This window comes from Rana temporaria, chromosome 7 (assembly GCF_905171775.1).
Source record: "Rana temporaria chromosome 7, aRanTem1.1, whole genome shotgun sequence".
Lineage (NCBI taxonomy): Eukaryota > Metazoa > Chordata > Amphibia > Anura > Ranidae > Rana > Rana temporaria.
Window position 1 is genome coordinate 92,643,342 of NC_053495.1, and position 19,725 is coordinate 92,663,066.

At 44.6% G+C, this 19,725-nt stretch overlaps 1 protein-coding gene across 2 annotated transcripts in view; it reads right to left on the reverse strand.

Moving 5' to 3' along the window:
* Positions 1–12,876: 12,876 nt before the first annotated feature.
* The window catches only part of XPNPEP3 (X-prolyl aminopeptidase 3), a 255,076-nt gene continuing 248,227 nt past the window's right edge, over positions 12,877–19,725 (reverse strand). For both annotated transcript variants that reach the window (XM_040359658.1, XM_040359657.1), the window contains one exon: positions 12,877–13,631. In XM_040359658.1, the coding sequence (XP_040215592.1) occupies positions 13,615–13,631 (17 nt within the window). In that variant the 3' untranslated portion in view covers positions 12,877–13,614. The remainder of the gene's footprint in view (positions 13,632–19,725) is intronic.

Consider the following 19,725-nt stretch of genomic DNA (forward strand, 5'->3'; position numbering starts at 1 on the left):
GCCAAAGCCCTCATCGTAGGGGGAAGCGATTCGGATACTAAAGAGCTGTGTGGGACCCCCAGTAACCAGTTTCAGAGAGTGTGATGTCTAACCATCATGGATTCCAACTGCCCCCAAAGAGTAAGGGGGCGGGGTTGGAACCAGTCCTTAAGCTGGGCGAGTAACGTAGCCCAGTGATATTCCTTGAAGTCTATGGATCCCGAACCGCCTGCAAGTTTGTGTTCAGTGAGAATTTGTTTGGCGCACCGAGGTGTCTTGCCTTGCCACAATAATTTATTCAGGGTAGTTTGGAGAGCTTGAAAGTATGACAATGGGATGGGTATGGGGATTGTCCGAAATAAGTACAATAGTTGGGGAAGATGTAGCATTTTGAATGCTGCTAGCCTTCCTATCCAGGATAGTTTGTGTTTGGCCAGTGATTGAGTTTCTTGAGTTTCTGTTTGGAGTGTAGCTAGGAAGGGTTTGAAGTTGCTCTTAAAGAGGTGTTTTGTGGATCTCGTTAGGTGAACTCCCAAGTAGGTTATTTCGTGGTCTGCCCACGCGTAGGGAAATTGGGCTTGGAGAAGGTTCCTAGTGGTGGCGTCTAGGCCTAAGTCAAGGATATAGGATTTAGTGGCGTTGACTCTATAGTATGATATTTTACTGAACCACTGAAGGGTCTTTTGCGCTTCCGCCAGTGACGAAGCCGGGTTAGTCAACATAAGGATGACGTCATCTGCGAATAAACTGATTTTGTGGGAAGTGGTGCCAATGTTGAACCCTGAGATGTTTGAATTTTGCATAATATGTTCCGCAAGGGGTTCAATAAGTAAGTTAAAAATTAGCGGGGAGAGGGGGCAGCCTTGTCTAGCACTGTTCGTTATATTAAAGGGTTGAGAAAGCATGTCAGCTGAGAAGACTCGCGCCGACGGGGAAGAGTATAAGGCGAGTAGTGCATTCGTTATTTGACCTTGAAATCCCAGTGGATTCTGTCGAAAGCCTTCTCTGCATCTAAAGCCAGAAGCAGAGAAGGCGTTCCGCTAGATTCAGCATGGTGTAGGATGTCGATCACCCTTCTCGTGGCATCGGATGCCTGCCGTCCTGTAGTGAACCCCGATTGGTCTCTGTGGACCAACGTGGGCATGATAGTAAGGAGTCTCGTGGCAATCGCTTTTTAGCATTAATTTTTAGGTCTAAATTGAGAAGTGAGATGGGACGGAAGTTTTGGGGTGTCGTTGGTTCTTTTCCAGGCTTGGGCAGGGTTACAATAAGTGCTTGTAGGGATTCCGTTGGGAGATTGGAGGTAGTGGCCGCATGGTTAAATAGGGCTGTCAGTGCTGGCGCTAGGTGGTGAGCAAATTGTCTATAGTATTCCCCAGTGAGACCATCCGGTCCAGGGGACTTACCCGAAGGTAAGGAGTTGATGGTAGCTATTATTTCCGCATTGGTAAAGGGATCATTCAGTTTGGACAATTGGGCAGTGGTGAGGGACGGGAGTCTAACGTGGCTGAGGAAGTCGTCAATGTCTGTAGAGGAAGGTTGGTGCGTGTCAGGGTCAGCGTGTAGGTTGTACAGGTCGCTGTAATACGTGCTGAATGCATCAGCAATTTCCTGGGGGTTTTTAAGTTGCTCTTTCGTATGTGGGTGAAAAATGTGGTCTATTCTATTCTTCAACCTCCGCCCTTTAATGCGTTGTGCTAAGACTCTACCCGCTTTGTTGGATGTGGAGCAGAACGCCTTCAATCTCCGTTGATTGCGTTGAAATGACTGTAAGAGGAGGAGTCTGAGTTCCTGTCGTAGGGACAACAGTCGTGCGAAGTTGTTGGGGTCTGGGTTGGATTTGTCGACTCGTTCCAAGGTGTCTAATTGCGTCACAAGAGCATCTATCTTCAATGATCTAGATTTTTGAGCTGAGTTAAGCTTAATCAAAATGCCTCTTACAAATGCCTTATGCGCGTTCCACACCACGCCTGGGTCTGGCACAGAACCTGTGTTAGTGTCAAAGTATTCTTTTAGGTGATCAGATATCTCCGGAGAAAGAAGGGTGTTGCAATATATAGTTATTAGCCCTCCAAACAAAAGTAGGACGTGCATTTTGTGAGTGAGACCAGGTCGTGGTGTGGATCACAGATGCGCTGATAGATTGCAAGAGCCGTAAGAAACAGGTCAATGCGTGAATAGGTTCTGTGTAGGGGAGAAAAGAACGTGTAGTCATGCTCAGAGCCATGGTAGCATCTCCAGACGTCAAACATATCTTGTGAGGTCATGAAGTTTTTTAGAGGAGATTCTCTGCGTTTAGAGGCGGTGGTGGAGCCCAGGAGGACATCCGGGACCAGATTGAAATCTTCGCACAAGATAAGGCGCCCTTGTTTAATGGGTAGGATGACTCGCATCACTTTACGGAGGAATCCGATATGTTTGACGTTGGGAGCGTAAATGTTAGTCAAGGTGTAATCAATGCCATTCACGTTGCATACAAGAACAATATACCTGCCATCAGGGTCTAATTCAACATGTTTCAGAAGGAATTTGACCGTATCTCTAACCGCTATATACACCCCTCTCTGCTTGGAGGTGTAAGGGGCCAAAAACACATGAGGAAAGTTCCTGTTAGCACATACGGGTGCACCTGTAGATAGAAAATGTGTTTCTTGAACACATACAATGTCACATTTCAGGTCTAATGCCATTTTCCATAGGGAATGTCTTTTCGCCGGGTGATTCAACCCATTGGCGTTAAGGGACAGAATCTTGAGCGCCATCGGGGACTAGATGTGAGCAAAAAATTAGATGGGGGTTACTTACAGTTTGAAGAAGAAGTTGAGCGTATCAGTACGCATTAACCAAAGATCACTCTGGAGGTCACTGTCAGGTGTAGATCCCAGGAGTGCAGGTCCCTGCACCCTCGGCGTAAAAGAGTTGGAGATGAAGACCGCGGTAGCAGCACGGGAAAGTCGATCCCACTGTCGGATTCGTTTTCAGGTGAAGATTACCAGTGTGTGGTGCCTTGCACTGGAGCTGTATATGCTGTAACTGAAACACTAATGTTATCGTTTGAACAAACAAGAAAAACTGGTGAGCATGAAAGAGATAGATCTATCAGTAATGACAGACGGTGGTGGTGCCACCGATAAAATCAGGCGGTGGAGTAAAGGACCTAACAATCCCACTAAACCACTGGGTGGAGGAACAAGTGTCACTTGGCTGTTACAGTAACGTGCAAAAAAAGAGAAAAAATAATGGAGATAACATGAAAAAAAAACATGCAGGCAGCTGAATGCCAGGGAGAGCATTTAACAAGTAGATATGTACACCCGGAGGCATTTAAGCCACTAGGTCTGAAATATCTTCTCCCAGTTCAGGGTCATGTCGAAGCGTGCAGGGCCTACGTTGCTCCTTCGGAGGTGCAAGGTCACGTGGCGGTTCCAGCATGATTCCCCAGGTGTGGAGTAGGCGCATTCCTTTCTGTAGATCTTGTATTACCTAAGTGGTACCATTCCTGGTTATTAGCAATGTGGCAGGGTAGCGCCATTTATACAGGATCTTGTGGTTAGAAAGACCCTTGGTGATTGGATTGAGTTGGTGTCTAAGCTGCAGGGTGTATTTCGAGAGATCCGGGAAGAACAGGACATTTTCAAACGGGCCTTGCAGCGGTGGGTTGGTCCTTGCGACCAACAGGAGCTTTTCTTTTACATGAAAAAAATGGACCCTCATCAGTACATCTCTGGGGACCGTCTCAGCAAGGTGGGCGGGTTTAGCAATCTTGTGGATCCGATCGACTATCAGATCTCTGGGAGATGCATCAGGGAGCATTAGGTGCATAAGTTCTTTAGCATATTTAGGAAGGTCAGCAGGCATGATGGATTCTGGGACCCCCCGCAATTTTAAGTTATTTCTTCTGGAACGATCTTCCAAATCAGCCAACTTGGCTCTGACCCATTTCTGCTCTGTCTGTATATCCCCATATGAATCAACTAAGTCATTCACCGTAGCAGTACAGTCCTCCATGCTGTTCTCTAAGTGAGTCACTCTGTCCTCCATAACGTGCATGTCAGCTGAGAGTTTAGTGAAGATGGAGGATAAATCAGACATTAGGGAGGACTGGAGGGAGAGCAGCATGTCTTTAACCACTTCCTTACTGGGCACTTAAACCCCCTTCCTGCCCAGAGGACTTTTTGCGATTCGGCACTGCGTCGCTTTAACTGACAATTGCGCGGTCTGCGACGTGGCTCCCAAACAAAATTGACGTCCTTTTTTCCCCACAAATAGAGCTTTCTTTTGGTGGTATTTGATCACCTCTGCGGTTTTTATTTTTTGCGCTATAAACAAAAATAGAGCGACAATTTAAAAAAAAAAAAAAAAAACGTTTTTTTTTCATTTATTTTTTATCCTCAGACTAGGCCGATACGTATTCTACATATTTTTAGTAAAAAAAAAAAAAAAATCGCAATAAGCGACTGGTTTGCGCAAAAGTTATAGCGCCTACAAAATAAGGGACAGAATTATTTTTTATTATTTTTTTTTACTAGTAATGGCGGCGATCTGCGATTTTTATTGCGACTGCGACATTATGGCGGACACATCGGACACATTTTTGGCACCATTCACATTTATACTGCAATCAGTGCTATAAATATGCACTAATTACTGTATAAATGGGACTGGCAGGGAAGGGGTTAACACTAGGGGGTGAGGAAGGGGTTAAATGTATTCCCTATATAGTGTTCTAACTGTGGGGGAAGGGAGGTGACTGGGGGAGGTGACCGATCTGTGTCTTTATGTACAAGAGACACAGATCGGTCTCCTCTCTCCCTGACAGCACCGCTGTCTGTGAGAGCCGGCAATGAGAAATGATCTCATATGTAAACATATGAGATCATCTCTCATTGGCCGCACAGATCGCCTAGCAAATGGCCACTCCGATTGGCCGTTCACGGCGATCTGTGATTGGCTGTGTCCAAGGGACACGGCCAGCACAGAAGTTCCCTGATGCGCACTCGGGAGCGCGCGCGGGGAACGCGGAAAGGGGCGGACGTCAAATGACGGCGCCCCAGAGAAGTAGAACCACCCTGCGGCCGTCAATAGTCGTTTGGCCGTCGGGAAGTGGTTAAGGGTCGTACCTATCACTGGCTGGCCTGATGTGGGAAAAGCAGCCATGGAGGAGTTCAGGGCCTGGTTCGATGGAAGGTAGCTACAGGCCTGGGGCTCAATTTGCGGGGAAGTGAGAAGCGGCCCCGAGTTTATGCGCATCCACGCTTTCGCCGGGCTCCCTGTGACTGGATTCGCCCCCGTTTTAGCTGTGGGTGACCCGGTATAGCTCGCGTGGATCTGAGTGTCCGCGGTCCCCTCGGGGAGACCAGAGTAGGCCCCTGTCAGCGCGTGTCCGGTGGCGCCATTTTGTGAGGTACTGACCTGGTGCGGCGCTCCGAAGAAGGCAGTCAGCTTCTGAGGCTGATGTTCCGTCTGCCGTTTCCGCGTCAGGTCCCGCTGTGGTCTCTGCATTCTCAGGCAGGTATCCGGGTTGTAGTTGTCAGCTGTGGCGGGTGTTAGTCGCTCCGTTCCTCTCCCTGGCAGACGAGCGAAAAAATCAAGCAGCCATCATCCGCGCTGGCCAGCCACGCCCCCAAGAGATTTCTTTTAACATCTAATAAACTAAATAATTCCCCTTCATCTCCTTCTGAAGAGGAACAAAAAGTTGTCAGGACAATGTCCTGGGTTCTGTGAAACACAGAGGCCACCTTGGGCAAAAAAATAGGGTCCATTTTAAGGATGATTCTGTCGTCCAGGACCACCAAAAAAGGCTCCCGAACTGACAATGCCTGTAGATCACTGACCCTCCTAGCTGATGTGATTGCTACTAAGAAAACCGTCTTTAGGACGATATGTCTCAACGAAGATTTCTCCAGGGGCTCAAAAGGCTTCTTGGTAAGGGCTTTAAGCACCAAAGATAAGTCCCAGGAGGGGCAGGCTCTAACCTTCACAGGTTTGTACCTAGTCACGGCTTTGAAAAAAAAAATTACAAATTGATTTTGTTGGAGAGGAGTCTCAAGAAAGATACTCAAGGCTGCTGTCTGCACTTTAAGGGTACTGATGGAAAGCCCCCTCTCCACCCCTGCCTGTAGAAAATCCAGCACTGCTGGAATGCCTGGACGAACCAAACCTTGCTCTGCTAGCCTGAACTTTTTCCAGACCTTGGAATAGATCGCTCTCGTTACCGGTTTACGGCATTCCAAAAGGGTTCTAACCACTTTATCTGAGAAACCATGGGCCTTCAACAATTGTTCCTCAGAAACCACGCCGTCAACTTCAGATTCTTTACCTGAGGGTGAAAGATCAGGCCTGAGGATATTAAATCTTCCCTGACCGGAAGGGTCCATGGCGGACAGAGGGCCAGCTTTTTTAGGCTGGCGAACCACGGCCTCTTGGGCCAGAACGGAGTAACCATAATCAGGTCCATAGCTTCCCTGAGGAACTTCTGAATGACCTTGGGAATCAGCCTCACCTGAGGGAAGGCATAGGCCAGACTGTAATGCCATGGGTTGGCAAAGGCATCTATTCCCATAGCTCGGTCCTGTGGGTGAATAGAGAAGAATTCTAGTGTCTTCTTGTTTACTTCTGCAGCAAAGAGGCCCATTTCTGGCTGCCCCCAGAGAGACACTATCTCTCTGAACACCTCCCAGTTGAGGGACCATTCGTCCTGGTTTATGGGCTGCCGACTGAGAAAGTCGGCTAGTGTATTCAGTGAACCCTTCAAGTGTATCGCTGACAAGGAAGCCAGATTTGCTTCGGCCCAGTTAAAAATCTGGGTTGCCGTGGCCTGAAGGGCCAGGCTCCTCGTGCCTCCTTGTTTGTTTATGTAGGCAACAGTAGTTGCATTGTCCGTCCTCACTTGCAGGTGTTGTCCTACTACCTGAGACTGGAAGGCCTCTATGGCTTTTAGAACTGCCAAGAGCTCCATTTGATTCGAGGACCGATGGGCTTCCGAGGGTAACCAAGACCCCTGGGCCCAATTCCCCTCCAGATGGGCTCCCCAGCCTTGCCTGCTGGCGTCGGTTGTTCCCACTATGGATCCCAAGACAAACCCTTTTCCAGGTTTTGGGGGGGACCGCCAGCACCACAAGGTTCTTTTGATGCTGGATGGAATAGGCATGGGGAGGTCCAGACCTTCTCTTTGGACATCCCAATGCCTCAGCATAAGATTCTGTAGTGGATGTTGATGTAACCTGGCCCATGGCACTGCTGGGAAACAGGCCGACATCAGTCCTAAAACTCTCATCACATTTCTGATCAGGGCAACCTGGTTGGTCTGATGCTGGGCTACTGCTTGCTCCACCTTCAGAACCTTCTCCTTGGGGAGAAAAACCTTTCTCGACACTGAGGAGATTCTGTATCCTAGATATAGGACCTCTTGTGATGGAGATAACTGGGACTTGTCCTTGTTGATTAACCACCCCAGAGACTGCAGGAAGCTCTGGGGCTCCTTTAGATCTTTCTCTAGTTGGGGACCTGAGGAGGCAACGAACAGGAGGTCGTCTAAATAAGGGACCATTGTGATGCCTTGGATCCTCAAAGGTGCCAGGGCCTCCACCAGGACCTTGGTTAAGATCCTCGGAGAGGAAGAAAGTCCGAAGGGAAGGGCTCTGAACTGGTAGTGCCTGATTAGCTGACCTCTCTGTACCGCTAGCCTCAGGAATTTTTGACATTTCGGGCGTATAGGGACATGCAAGTAAGCATTTCTGAGGTCCACTGTGGCCATAAAACAACCTGGGAAGAGAAGGTTGGTAACTGAGAATATTGACTCCATCCTGAATTGCTTGTACCTCACAAACTTGTTGAGAGGACGAAGGTTCAGGATCAGCCTGTACTTCCCGGAAGGTTTCTTCACTACAAAAACGTGGGAGTATACCCCTGGCCCTCCTCCTCCCGGGGAACCTGAATCAGGACTTTTTGGTCCAATAGGTCCCGAAGTAAGAGACCTAGGGCTTCTGCCTTCTTCTGGTCCTTCGGTAACTGGGTGACCAAAAATATCGGGGGAGGGAGAGAATCGAATTCTAGCTTGTAGCCGTTCTTTATGAAGTCTTGCACGAACAGGCTTGATGTTGACTTTGTCCACTGTGGAATGAACTCTCCCAGCCTTCCTCCCACTGGGACGCGGGCGTCACTGGGACTTGGGGGTGGCCTGAGGAGGATTAAACAGGATACCTCCTCTACCTTGCCCTTTTTGGCCTGACCAATGTTTCTTGGGATGGGCATCTCTATCATTCTGGTTTTGCTTGAAGCCACGAAAAAAACGTTTACCCTCGTTTTTCTTTTACTTTTCTGGAAAGGCTTTCTTCCTATCTTGTGTTCTCTCTAATGCCTCCTGGAGGCCTGGACCAAACAAATGGTCACCAGAGAATGGTAGGCCGCAGAGTTTTAACTTAGATGCCGCATCACCCGTCCAAGTATTTAACCAGACTGCTAACGCTGCCGACCTAGACCTGTTTTTTTCACATTCATGTTGATTCCGCTGCCAGTGTTCTCACTGACAGCTCATCAATGTCCTGTGAATTGCTGACTCCAACACTCACACATATACAATTTCTCGTTGGTCTGATTGCTCTCTTTCTTTACACTTGTCATCACATATATATATGGTGACTTCACTAGCTATTGTCATTTCCTCCTTTCTTTTATTTAGGATGTTTACACATTGCTCACTCACAACACCATTTTTTACCTGCCACAGTGTTTATTTACAGATTCAATTAAATGCAATTTACACATTCAGTGTAGTGCTACATATATACATCCACCTTTTTCCATTGTTATGCACCTGTACATGTGCGACATTTAACGATTTTCATATCACATTCACGTCTTCCTTTTCTTTTTCTCATGTACAACAGATAATGGAATGTTCTGAGATGGATTGTATTGGTTAGGTGATTCCATGTCATTTTTTCCCACATCTATTTTATATTTATGTTTTGTTTTTACTTGGGTAAATGTCATGTTTGTAGCAAATTGATTTTTTGTTAATCATTTTTATCAGCTGACTTCTGTATTATCCTTTTACCTGGCCTTTGTGGGTGTTGTCGTTTTCCACGGGTGTGTGTTTTTTTCAACAGATGCTTGTGATTATCAGCATTAGCCAGGACCCATCATAGATTGGATTGATCATTAGATGTTTTTGGGATGTTTCCTATAAATAAGGTTGCTTCTACTATTGTGTTTAGCTATGACTAAGCATTGGTTATCAATGTGAAACTAGTTAGCTCTATTACCCCACTGTTTGCTGTTTTTTTCTTGCTTTTGTAGTATTTTTTACCAGAATAAAAGGCAACACCTTTTTACCTTTTATTGGAGTGCGACTGTCCAAAATTTCTTTCCTCCCATTTAGACTCTGTTGAGGCGTTCGCTAGGAAGCCAACTGCTTTTAACAGCTAAGGAAATGATTTCAAAATCTGCTGCCTGGAAGTGCCAGCAGAAATGTGAGCCTGCAACTGACCAAGCCAGCATTCCAAATTCCTGGCCACACAGGTGGCTGCAAGGGCTGGCTTTAACCCTATTGCGGAAGCATCCCAGGCTCCTTTGAGCAGTACTTCGCCCCTCTTGTCCATGGGATCCTTCAGCGACCCCAGGTCGTCGAACGCCAGGTCAGTTTTTTTAGAAACCTTGGCCAAAGGCGTATCTAATTTTGGAACCTTGTTCCACGTATGGGAAGCATCGTCCTGAAAAGGAAACCTCCGTTTGAAATTCCCCCCAAAGAAAGGTCTTCTTTCCGGTTGCTCCCACTCCAGCAAAATCACTTCAATAAGCGACTTGTTCACGGGAAATACCCTGGCTTTTTGAGCACTGCACCCCTGATACATCTGGTCGTGCTTGGACAGTTGGACTGGCTCCTCCCGAATTTCTAATGTTTCGTAAATCGCCTTTAATAAATCTCCTACATCATCAAGGGATAGTTGGTACCTCGCCCCCCTGGAGGAATCTTCTTCCACCTCAGAGCCAGACGCTGAGTCCACCTGAGAGGAGGTCTGGGATCTAGAAAGGCTTTCCCTCACTGACCCTCCTGCCTCCTCATCCTGCTCTATCCCTACCACTGAGGGCTCAGCCAAAGATGGTGCACTAGCAGCCCTGTAAAGGGGCGACAGCATCTGTACCCTATCCATCATACCCCTAAATGACTGGAAGGTAGATGCTAGCTCGTCTTTAACTGACGCCAGGACTTTTTGGCACTCTGCCGCTGAGTCATCTTTGACGAGACTGGCGATACAATCTGAGCATAGTGGCCGGGTGCCTGTTATCCCACGCTGCGACGCTTTGCAGGACGGGACTGTATCCAGCCGCGCTCCTTGATGACGTCGTAGAGACCCTGCCCCTCAGCGCCATTCAGGAAGGAGGAAGTCCAAGTTTACAGCGCGGAACGGCATGGCAAGCCAGCGTCTCTCGCCACCGCCATCGCTGCTGTACCCCCCGGTCCGCTGGAAGCACCCACACCGGAGCTTCTTGCCCAGCACTGCCACAAGGACGACCAGATCACAGGTACCAGGGCTTTGGGGAAAACTGGTGCCAAAAAAGGAGTCTCTCTGAGCAACTGACAGCCATGGGAACGGCAACCACCTCTTCCACCTAGAACAGAGGGGTGCCGCAGGCAGAGGAGAGTCCAGCCAGGGTCTCCTACCCAGGACAGTCCTGGGAATCGAGCTCCCTAGTCCCTAGCGTGCTCCTTCCCTTCTGGCAGGAAACACAATAACTGAGGAGGGAGACCTGGAGGACCACCTTTTAAAGAAAGGGGTGTGCGTGTTTCCTGGCCCAGAGGGAGGAGCCCAAGGTCTCAAGAGGCTGTCCTGGAAGACGACTAGATAAAACACTGTAGCGGACATAGAACTACGGGTCAAGGCCACTGTAGAACTGCAGATAGTTTCTCTGGGTCCATCGAAAAAACGGCAGTAGACATGACAACTCAGAAATTTAACCTGTTCACGACGGAGCTCCCACTTTTCCAACTTACAATACAGGTTATTGTCTCTTAGCCTCTGTAGCACATGAGAAACATATGTGTGGTGCAGGGAAGTGCAGTGAGGTCAGTGGCTGGTGAGACACTGGCTAGTATCAGAGCCCGATACAAACAGGTAACTTATGCCGCGATTGTTAGAGCGAGAGCAATAATTCTAGCACTAGATCTCCTCTGTAACTCTAAACATGTAACCTATAAAAAAATGTAAAGCGTCTCCTATGGAGATTTATAAGTACTGAAGTTTGGCACCATTTCACAAGTGTGCGCAATTTTAAAGTGTGACATGTTAAGTATCTATTTACTCGGCATAACATCATCTTTCACATTATACAAAAAAATTGGGCTAACGTTAGTGTTGTTTTGTTTTATTCATAAAACAATACAAAAAATTGCTGCGCAAATACTGTGTGACATAAAAAGTTGCAACGACCACCATTTTATTCCCTAGGGTCTCTGCTAAAACAATATATATCTATATATATTATATATATCTATCTATATATAGATATCTATATATCTATAGATAGATATCTATCGTGTTTGGGGGTTCTGAGTAATTTTCTAGCAAGAAAATTATGATTTTTACATGTAGGAGAGAAGTGTCAGAATTGGCCTGGGTGGCAAAGGGGTTAATTACCATAAGTAATATACAAAAAATTATTATATATTGTTTTTTAAGGTAATTTACTATATTTTCTAAATTGTACTCAAGTAGATGGCTTAACGGAGAAATTACTGAAGTTTGAAGTTATAACTTCCAACTAGTAATTTCACAGTAAATAGAGAAATAATAAATTATTATCTTATAACATATAGCATAAAAATATATGATTTAGCTTGAATATAACAGTACAGTGGAACCTCGGATTGCGAGTAACGCCATTAATGAGTGTTTTGCAATAAGAGCACTGTATTTTTAAAAATCGTAACTCGGTATGCGACTGTTGTCTCGCAAAATGAGCACGATACAGGCCAAAGCGGTGTGCAGTACCGTGTTTGGCCTGAGGTGGGGGGCTCTAGAGCCAAACGGCGCCGATCACAGCCGATTGGAAATGCACGGATAGCCCCGAGGACAGCTCGGCTGACCTTGGCAAATCTCGGGAATAAAGTCATTCCAAGGTTTGCCGAGGTCAGCTGAGGTGTCCTCTGACCTTTTTGCCCATTTCCGAGGCTCTCCGGCACCACCCCGCCTCTGGCCGCATGCGGTATTGCATGCCTTGAAGTCAATGCGGAACAAATTATTTTAGTTTCCATTGACTTCAATGGGGAAACTCGTTTTGATATGCAGGTACTTTGGATTACAAACATTCTCCTGTAACAGATTATGCTCGTAATCCGAGATTCCACTGTATCTTTTCAGCAGTCAGCAGATTTTCATTCCCCCTCTTAACTGTGTGAGAAAACGATGGGATTGTGGGTAAATCTTATACGCATGAACACCAGTTTTTTCCTTGTAGTTAAGAGCACTGGGCTTTAGACACATGCCCCTTCTAGGACACTGCAGTGAGAGTGGATTCCTAAATTGACAGGACTAATCTGTGTACCACATGAGCACATGCTGTAGCCAGTCTGTGGGAGACTGGATTAATGTTGGTTGGTAGGGGATCAAATACTTATTTTACTCATTGAACTGCAACTCAATTTATAACATTTGTATTGTGTTTTTTCTAGATTTTTGGTTAATATTCTGTCTCTATGATTTAAAATACACCTATGGTAAAAATTAGACCCCTCATTCCTTTGTAATTGGGCAAACTTACAAAATCACAGCTGGGACACCCATCTACATTCAATTAAGAACTATTAACTCCTCTAGACTATAAGCCTATAAGAGAGCCATCAATAAGAAGTAAGCGGGTTTAAGAAAAAGTAAAAATCTTTTTATTACATAAACATACATAAACCCACAATTACCTTCACTATTTCATAGTAAAAATTGACAACATTGTCAGTAACTGACTTACAACCACCCTGCTCAAGCCTTCATTCTCACACACACTATAACACACATCAGGTATCCAAAAAGGAAATATCGCTGGCAGATGAAAAATTAACAACCAGTCCCAGGTTCAGTTTGGCACTAGGACAGTGAACCTGTCAGTATAGTGATAACAGTCCAGAAATCGGAGATGAAGTTATTCAGCAACTTGGGGGAAGTGTGTGTGAAAAATAAGGGACTGTACTGAAGCAGGTAGAAGGTACTGGGTTAGATCCTCGGACATATTTCAATGAAAATCACATTGAAGGCAGAAAACTCAGTGCGAAAAAGATGGCTGTCGAGCTGGTACATATCAAATCAGACAGGCAGTGGATTTCTGTGGATGGAAGTAATGTGCCACAGGGAGATGGGGTGGTGTTGGGTTTAAGCAGGTGCGGGTAGATAGTCAAATAAATCCCACCAGTCCATGATAGCACCCAAAGATCCACAGGTTAACTATGGGATCTTTCTCCACAGCAAGTCAGTCACTGCATCCACACTCCTCCTGTCATGCCATCTGAAGTCCCTGCTTGGTAGTTGGAGCATACAAGGCAAGTCAAGTGGCCGTAGTCTGGATCAAAGCATCACACCCTCTGTGATAATGATGTCACGCTGACATGTTTCACTAGTCAAGCTAGTTTCTTCAGAGCGAGGCTTACAAACTTTCAAAATCTGTAAGAAATCAAATAATTATTTTTCCCACTGTATCAATCTATCAATACATATCAATCAGTTATTTGTAAAAGAAAAAACAATCCCAACCACGGCATTACCTGCCTAGAGTTTGCATGTTCTCCCTGTGCCTGCATGTGTTTCCTCCCACACTCCAAAGACATGCTGGCAGGTTAATTGGATCCTGTCTGAACTGGCCCTAGTACAATGCCTTGAAAAATTATTCATACCCCTTGAAATTTTCCACATTTTGTCATGAAACAACCAAAAATGTAAATGTATTTTATTGGGATTTTATGTGATTGTCAGAACCATTGACGTATCTCGGCATAGAGCCTATATATACCGTCATGTTTATTCTGAACTATAAAATATTATTGTATATATGGAAATATGTAAATCTGTGCTTTGGGAGATATACACTTTTCCTACGATACAAGATATCAAAATTCTTTTATCCAAGCTATTTTGACAAGCAACACAACTGAATATTTAAAATATATATATTTATTAACTAAAGATATAGTGCAAAAACTAAAATCAGGTACAATTCGTGTTACAACAAATAATTGGTATGCTTCTACAATCAGATATAAACGATGGTTGAATGTTCTCATGATATTTACATTATATGGCAAGGTAAATTCATAGCTCTTATTTAAATCATCCTGGCGTATTTAAAACCTTTTAGCTCTTAGTGACATAACCTTGACATTGTATTATTTCTTCTCAATATCAAACAGATCTCTTGCTACTACTTATTATATACGTGTACATAACAAATGTTATATTGTACACAAGCTGATGATTCAAACAATACTTATGTTAAATTTGGAATGAATCAATGGTTTAACATATGCTAGAATCAATCCAATTCTAAGACTTTAAAGTCAATGTTATGAGATATGACAAAGTATATCTCACCCTAGTTTCAGAAGTGAAGCCAATTCATACTGCAGTTAGAATTCACCTCTCTCCCAAACTATTCTAATAATGGATTGGATTAGTCAAGCATATGTTCAACCGCACTTCAATTACCTAAATGGTAATAATAAAATTATACATTACCAGTAATTAAGAGTTCTGCTTGAGAAGGGAAAGTCCTAATGAAGGATTTCTGTGAACCCCTTACATGTTTGCGGTCACTCTCTGCCTTCCGGCTTCCTTCAGAGATCAGCTCAAATCAGGCTCCAGCCATCAGCCCTCCAGAGATCAGCTCCCCTCAGCCTGGCCATCTCTCTCCCACAGAGCTCCTTTCCTGTCCTGTGTAATCACTTTTATCTCCCCAAAAAAAGGGGTGTGTATTTCCCTATCACATGACTGGCGATGTCACATGACAATATATTTTGGTGGGTGACCATCTTGAACCATGCCGATATTAACCTGTAGGGGGCAGTGGTGTCTAAGGAATAATTCCTAATTTTAGGGTCAGAGTTAATCATGACTTACGACCCCCTGTGACTTCTGGCCTGGTATAAACACCATAAATTGTTGACAACAAACCTAGACATTTCGGCAACCCCTAAATTTATGATTGAGATAAGGTTTTATGATCAGTACACATGCCTTGGGAAGTTCCTTTAAACTAATGCCGGAATGTGATCAAAGCAGCCTAATACTATTTAGCTTTTTTAGGATTTTGTATTTTTGGGACCCTAGTAATGTCTATGTATTAAACAGGTTTATATATGAATTACTAATACACATATATTGTTAAGGCATTACAAATACACAATACTATTTGAGATGTATAATATATAAACCCACCGACATTGTGAATAAGCCACATTGGTCTCATAGTACAGAGACCACACTATGTTGTGTGTCATGCTGTGCAAGGCTTCTCATCCTGTTTATCTTATCAGTGTCAAGCCCAGAAGATATATGGGCTGGGAGATGGTACAGATAGTCATCCAGTCTCCTGTAAGGACATAAGTCATTCTGGTAACAAAACCTCACTCACCGGCTTTGAACTGTGACTCAACTTAAGACACAAAATGGTGTCGCTTCTGCTAAACATATATATGAATATGGAACACTAGGAAACATATAAAATGTGCGATCTTATATGTATTCTTTTAACCCCAAATGTTCTGACATGATAGACCAACACAAAGTGGCACATAATTGTGAAGTGTAAGGAAAAAGATAAATGGTTTTAAAAAAAATGGATATAAATAAATACATATGTGAAAAGTGTGTCGTGCATTTGTATTCAGTACAAAACAGATTATAGCACACACATTCAAGAATGACATTTATCCTTTTTGGGCTGGATCACCCCTCCCCCTCCTTATTAGTGGCCACCAGTGCATAGGAGGAATCTCTTCAGTTCTCCCACATAGGGGAGCTTGGCTCCCATGGTTGAGATGCAGGATCTTTCATTCTATTACTAGGGTAGGACCCACTAATTCGGGGTACTTTGTCGCAGTACGTGGGCTTAGCACTATATGACCATATTTTTTTGAATATGTTCAGGTGTTTTTAACTAGCCTTGCAGGATAAATGTCATTCTTGAATGTGTGCGCTATACAGGCATACCCCACTTTTAAGTACACAATGGGACCAGAGCATGTATGTAAAACGAAAATGTACTTAAAGTGAAACAATACCTTTTTTCACTTCTAGGGTATAGTGGGGGGTGTGGGGGTGTCAGGAGCTGTAGTGGGGGTGTCAGGGGCACACTGGAACAGGGCGGGCTATGCTCTCTGAGCTTCAGCTCTTTCTACTGCGGCTGAAAAATGTCTATACAGTTACATGTAAGGCACTTTACATACACTTGCGGTTATGTCCTTACTCGCGAGTGTATGTAAAGTGAGTGTACTTAAAGCGGGGTATGCCTGTAATCTGTTTTGTGTACTGTTTGTTGGTCTTGTAGCTGCACCATCTTGAATCTAAACACATTTTAGGGTGTGCCCCCAAATATGTTTTTGTGCATTTGTATTCAGACCCCCTAAGTTAATACTTTGTAGAACCACCTTTCACTGCAATTACAGCTGCAAGTCTTTTTGTGTATGTCTCTACCAGCTTTGCACATCTAGAGCGTGAAATCTTTGCCCATTCTTCTTTGCAAAATAGCTCAAGCTCTGTCAGATTTGCAGCATCTGTTAACAGCAATTTTATAATTTTTGCCACAGATTCTCAATTGGATTAAGGTCTGGACTTAGACTGGGCCATTCTAATACATGAATATGCTTTGATCTCTTCTAAACCATTCCATTGTAGCTTTGCAGGGGTCGTTGTCCTGCTGGAAGGTGAACCTCCACTTCAGTCTCAAGTCTTTTGCAGACTCGAACAGGTTTTCTTCTAAGATTCCATAGTATTTGGCTCCATCTTCCTAACTGTGACCAGCTTCCTGTCCCTGCTCAAAAAAGCTTCCCCACCATTAGCGGTGCGACCATAAGGGGCGCATGGGTGCCACCTCCTCTATCACCATAGATTCATGCATTGCATGAATATCTATGGTCGCTGCTGCCACCCCCTATTCAGGCGCCGGGCCCCTTTTCTGGCACCAGGAGCCTGAATTACAGCGGCTGGGTATTTTTTGGAAGCCCCTGATTAGAGCCATAGGCTCTAATAGGTGTCCAAAAATGTGTACAGCAGGCGCCATGCTGGGCGCTCGCAGTTCAATCAGCGTTGTGTTAGGAAAGCTTTCCTAACACTAAACCGCCACTCAGCCAATCAGGTGCTTGGGTCTGTTACCTGTCACCTGATTGGCTGAAATGACAGGCGCTGCGATTGGACGCCTATCAGGCATCCTATCAGGCAGCCTATCAGGCATCCAATCATAGCAGAGGACGGGAAGAGAGGACGGGAGAAGATATCGAGGAGCGTGGAGGACACCGCCGTGACCCGCTGCCCCACAGACAAGATAAGTTCCGGGCGGGCAGGGGATGCACACTGGCAGCATTTGATCAGGACAGTAGCGGCAATTGATGGGCACACTAGCAGCAATTGATGGGCACAGTAGCAGCAATTGATAGGCACAGAAGCCGCAACTGATGGGCACACTGGCAGCAAATGATGGGCACAGTAGCAGCAATAGATGGACACACTGGCAGCAATTGATGGGTATAGTAGCTGCGTTTGATGGCACAGTGGTGGCAATTTATGGGTACAGTGGCTGCATTTGATGGGCACAGTGGTTGCCCCCCCCAAAAAATTGAGCACCACCCGCTACTGATCCCCACAACATGATGCTGCCACCACCATGTTTCACAGTGGGCATGGTGTGTTCAGGGTGATGTGCAGTGTTAGTTTTCCATCACACTTAGCGTTTTAAGGCCAAAAAGTTGCATTTTGGTCTCATCTGACCAGAGCACCTTCTTCCACATGTTTTCCATGTGTCCCCCACATGGCTTCTCACAAACTGCAAACAGGACTTCTTATGGCTTTCTTTCAACAATGGCTTTCTTTTTGCCACTCTTCCATAAATGCCAGATTTGTGGCATGCGCCATTATTAGTTGTCCTGGAGACAGATTCTCCCACCTGAGCTGTAAATCTCTACAGCTCCTCCAGAGTTACCATGGGCCTCTTGGCTGCTTCTCTGATTATTGCTCTCCTTGCCCAGCCTGTCAGTTTAGGTGGACGGTCGTGTCTTGATGGATTTTAATTATTGGTATCAGAGTAAAGGGGGCTGAATACAAATGCACGCCCACATTTTTTTTAGATATTTATTTGTAAAAAATGTGGAAAATCATTTGTCATTTTTCTCCCACTTCACAAGTATGTGCCACTTTGTGTTGGTCTATCACATAAAATACCAATAAAATACATTTAAGTTTTTGGTTGTAACATGAAAAAAAAAATGAAAAATGTCAAGGGATATGAATACTTTTTCAAGGCACCGTAAGTACCTGTAATAAATAAATAAACATTCCTATTGATGACAAGCTAACAATTTCAGAGGTCTGAATAGCCATTCCAGTAACAGCAGATAGTTTGTATAGTGTCCTGAGATGAAACTTGATTAGGTGTTTTATAACAGATTAGAATCAAAAGTGTGTTTTTTTTCCCTCTTTACACACCTATGTTATAATAAGGGTTATAAACCTGGAACTGAAGTAACCCCTTCTCGGAGATGGAAGCCTTCCAGACTAAGGGGCATATTTATAAAACTGTTAATGTGACATTCACAAATGGTGACTTGCAGTGAATGTCATATTCACTGCTTTATTGACATGGTCCTAAGATTTGTATAGCTACTATTCAATTTTTCTAATTAAAATATTTTGATTTTCATAAAGAAAACCTTTAAAAATAAGATCTTTGCGGCCCCAATTTCATTCCATGCGTCTGTCCCCCTATCACAATTCTACTTTGTCCCCTCCCGTTCCCATGCTTAGAGCTACTAGGCAGGGTTGCCCCTTTCCCTGGGGCTCTCTGACTTAGAGCTTGAACCCCTTAAATGTATTTTCTGCGATGTCACTGCAGGGACTACCTGTGAGTCCCTGGAAGAAAGAATATCACTGTAGGCCGACTACAGCCTACTATATTTAGGAGATTTGTGCCGTTTCCCTTCGCTCTGCCCTGGCGATTATTGACACCTTCGGCACTTTTTCAGGCTTTTTTTGTTAATGGAATAAGTCCCTAGTGTTTCCTATTACTTCGGGACCCAAATACACGATTTCTTTTGCTCCACTTAAGGTTGTGACTAAATTTCCTTACCTGGGTGTAGGTTCAACATAATCTTTCCTGCTATACAACAGATAATCATCTCCCACTGCTTCACAATTTTGTTAGAAAATGCTCTACATCTCTTCCTCTTAGTACTAGTCAGGCAAATCTTATAAAAAAAATATTTTTACCTAAATTTCTGTACTTTTTTGCTCAATCCCCGGTGCCTATACCCAAGTAATTTTTTGCTAAATTAGAAAAAACAATTACCACTGTACTATGGGCCAGACGCCTTTCTAGAACAGCCAAGTTGACATTGTACCTTTTTCTTGACTGTGACAGCTTAGCTCTCCTGAATTTTATGCTATATTACTGGGTGGCCATCTGTGTGACGATTCGATGGTGGTTTGCACAACCCAGGGACAACACTGCAGTTACACTCCCGGCTAACCCGGCTTTTACTACTCCAATAAAAAC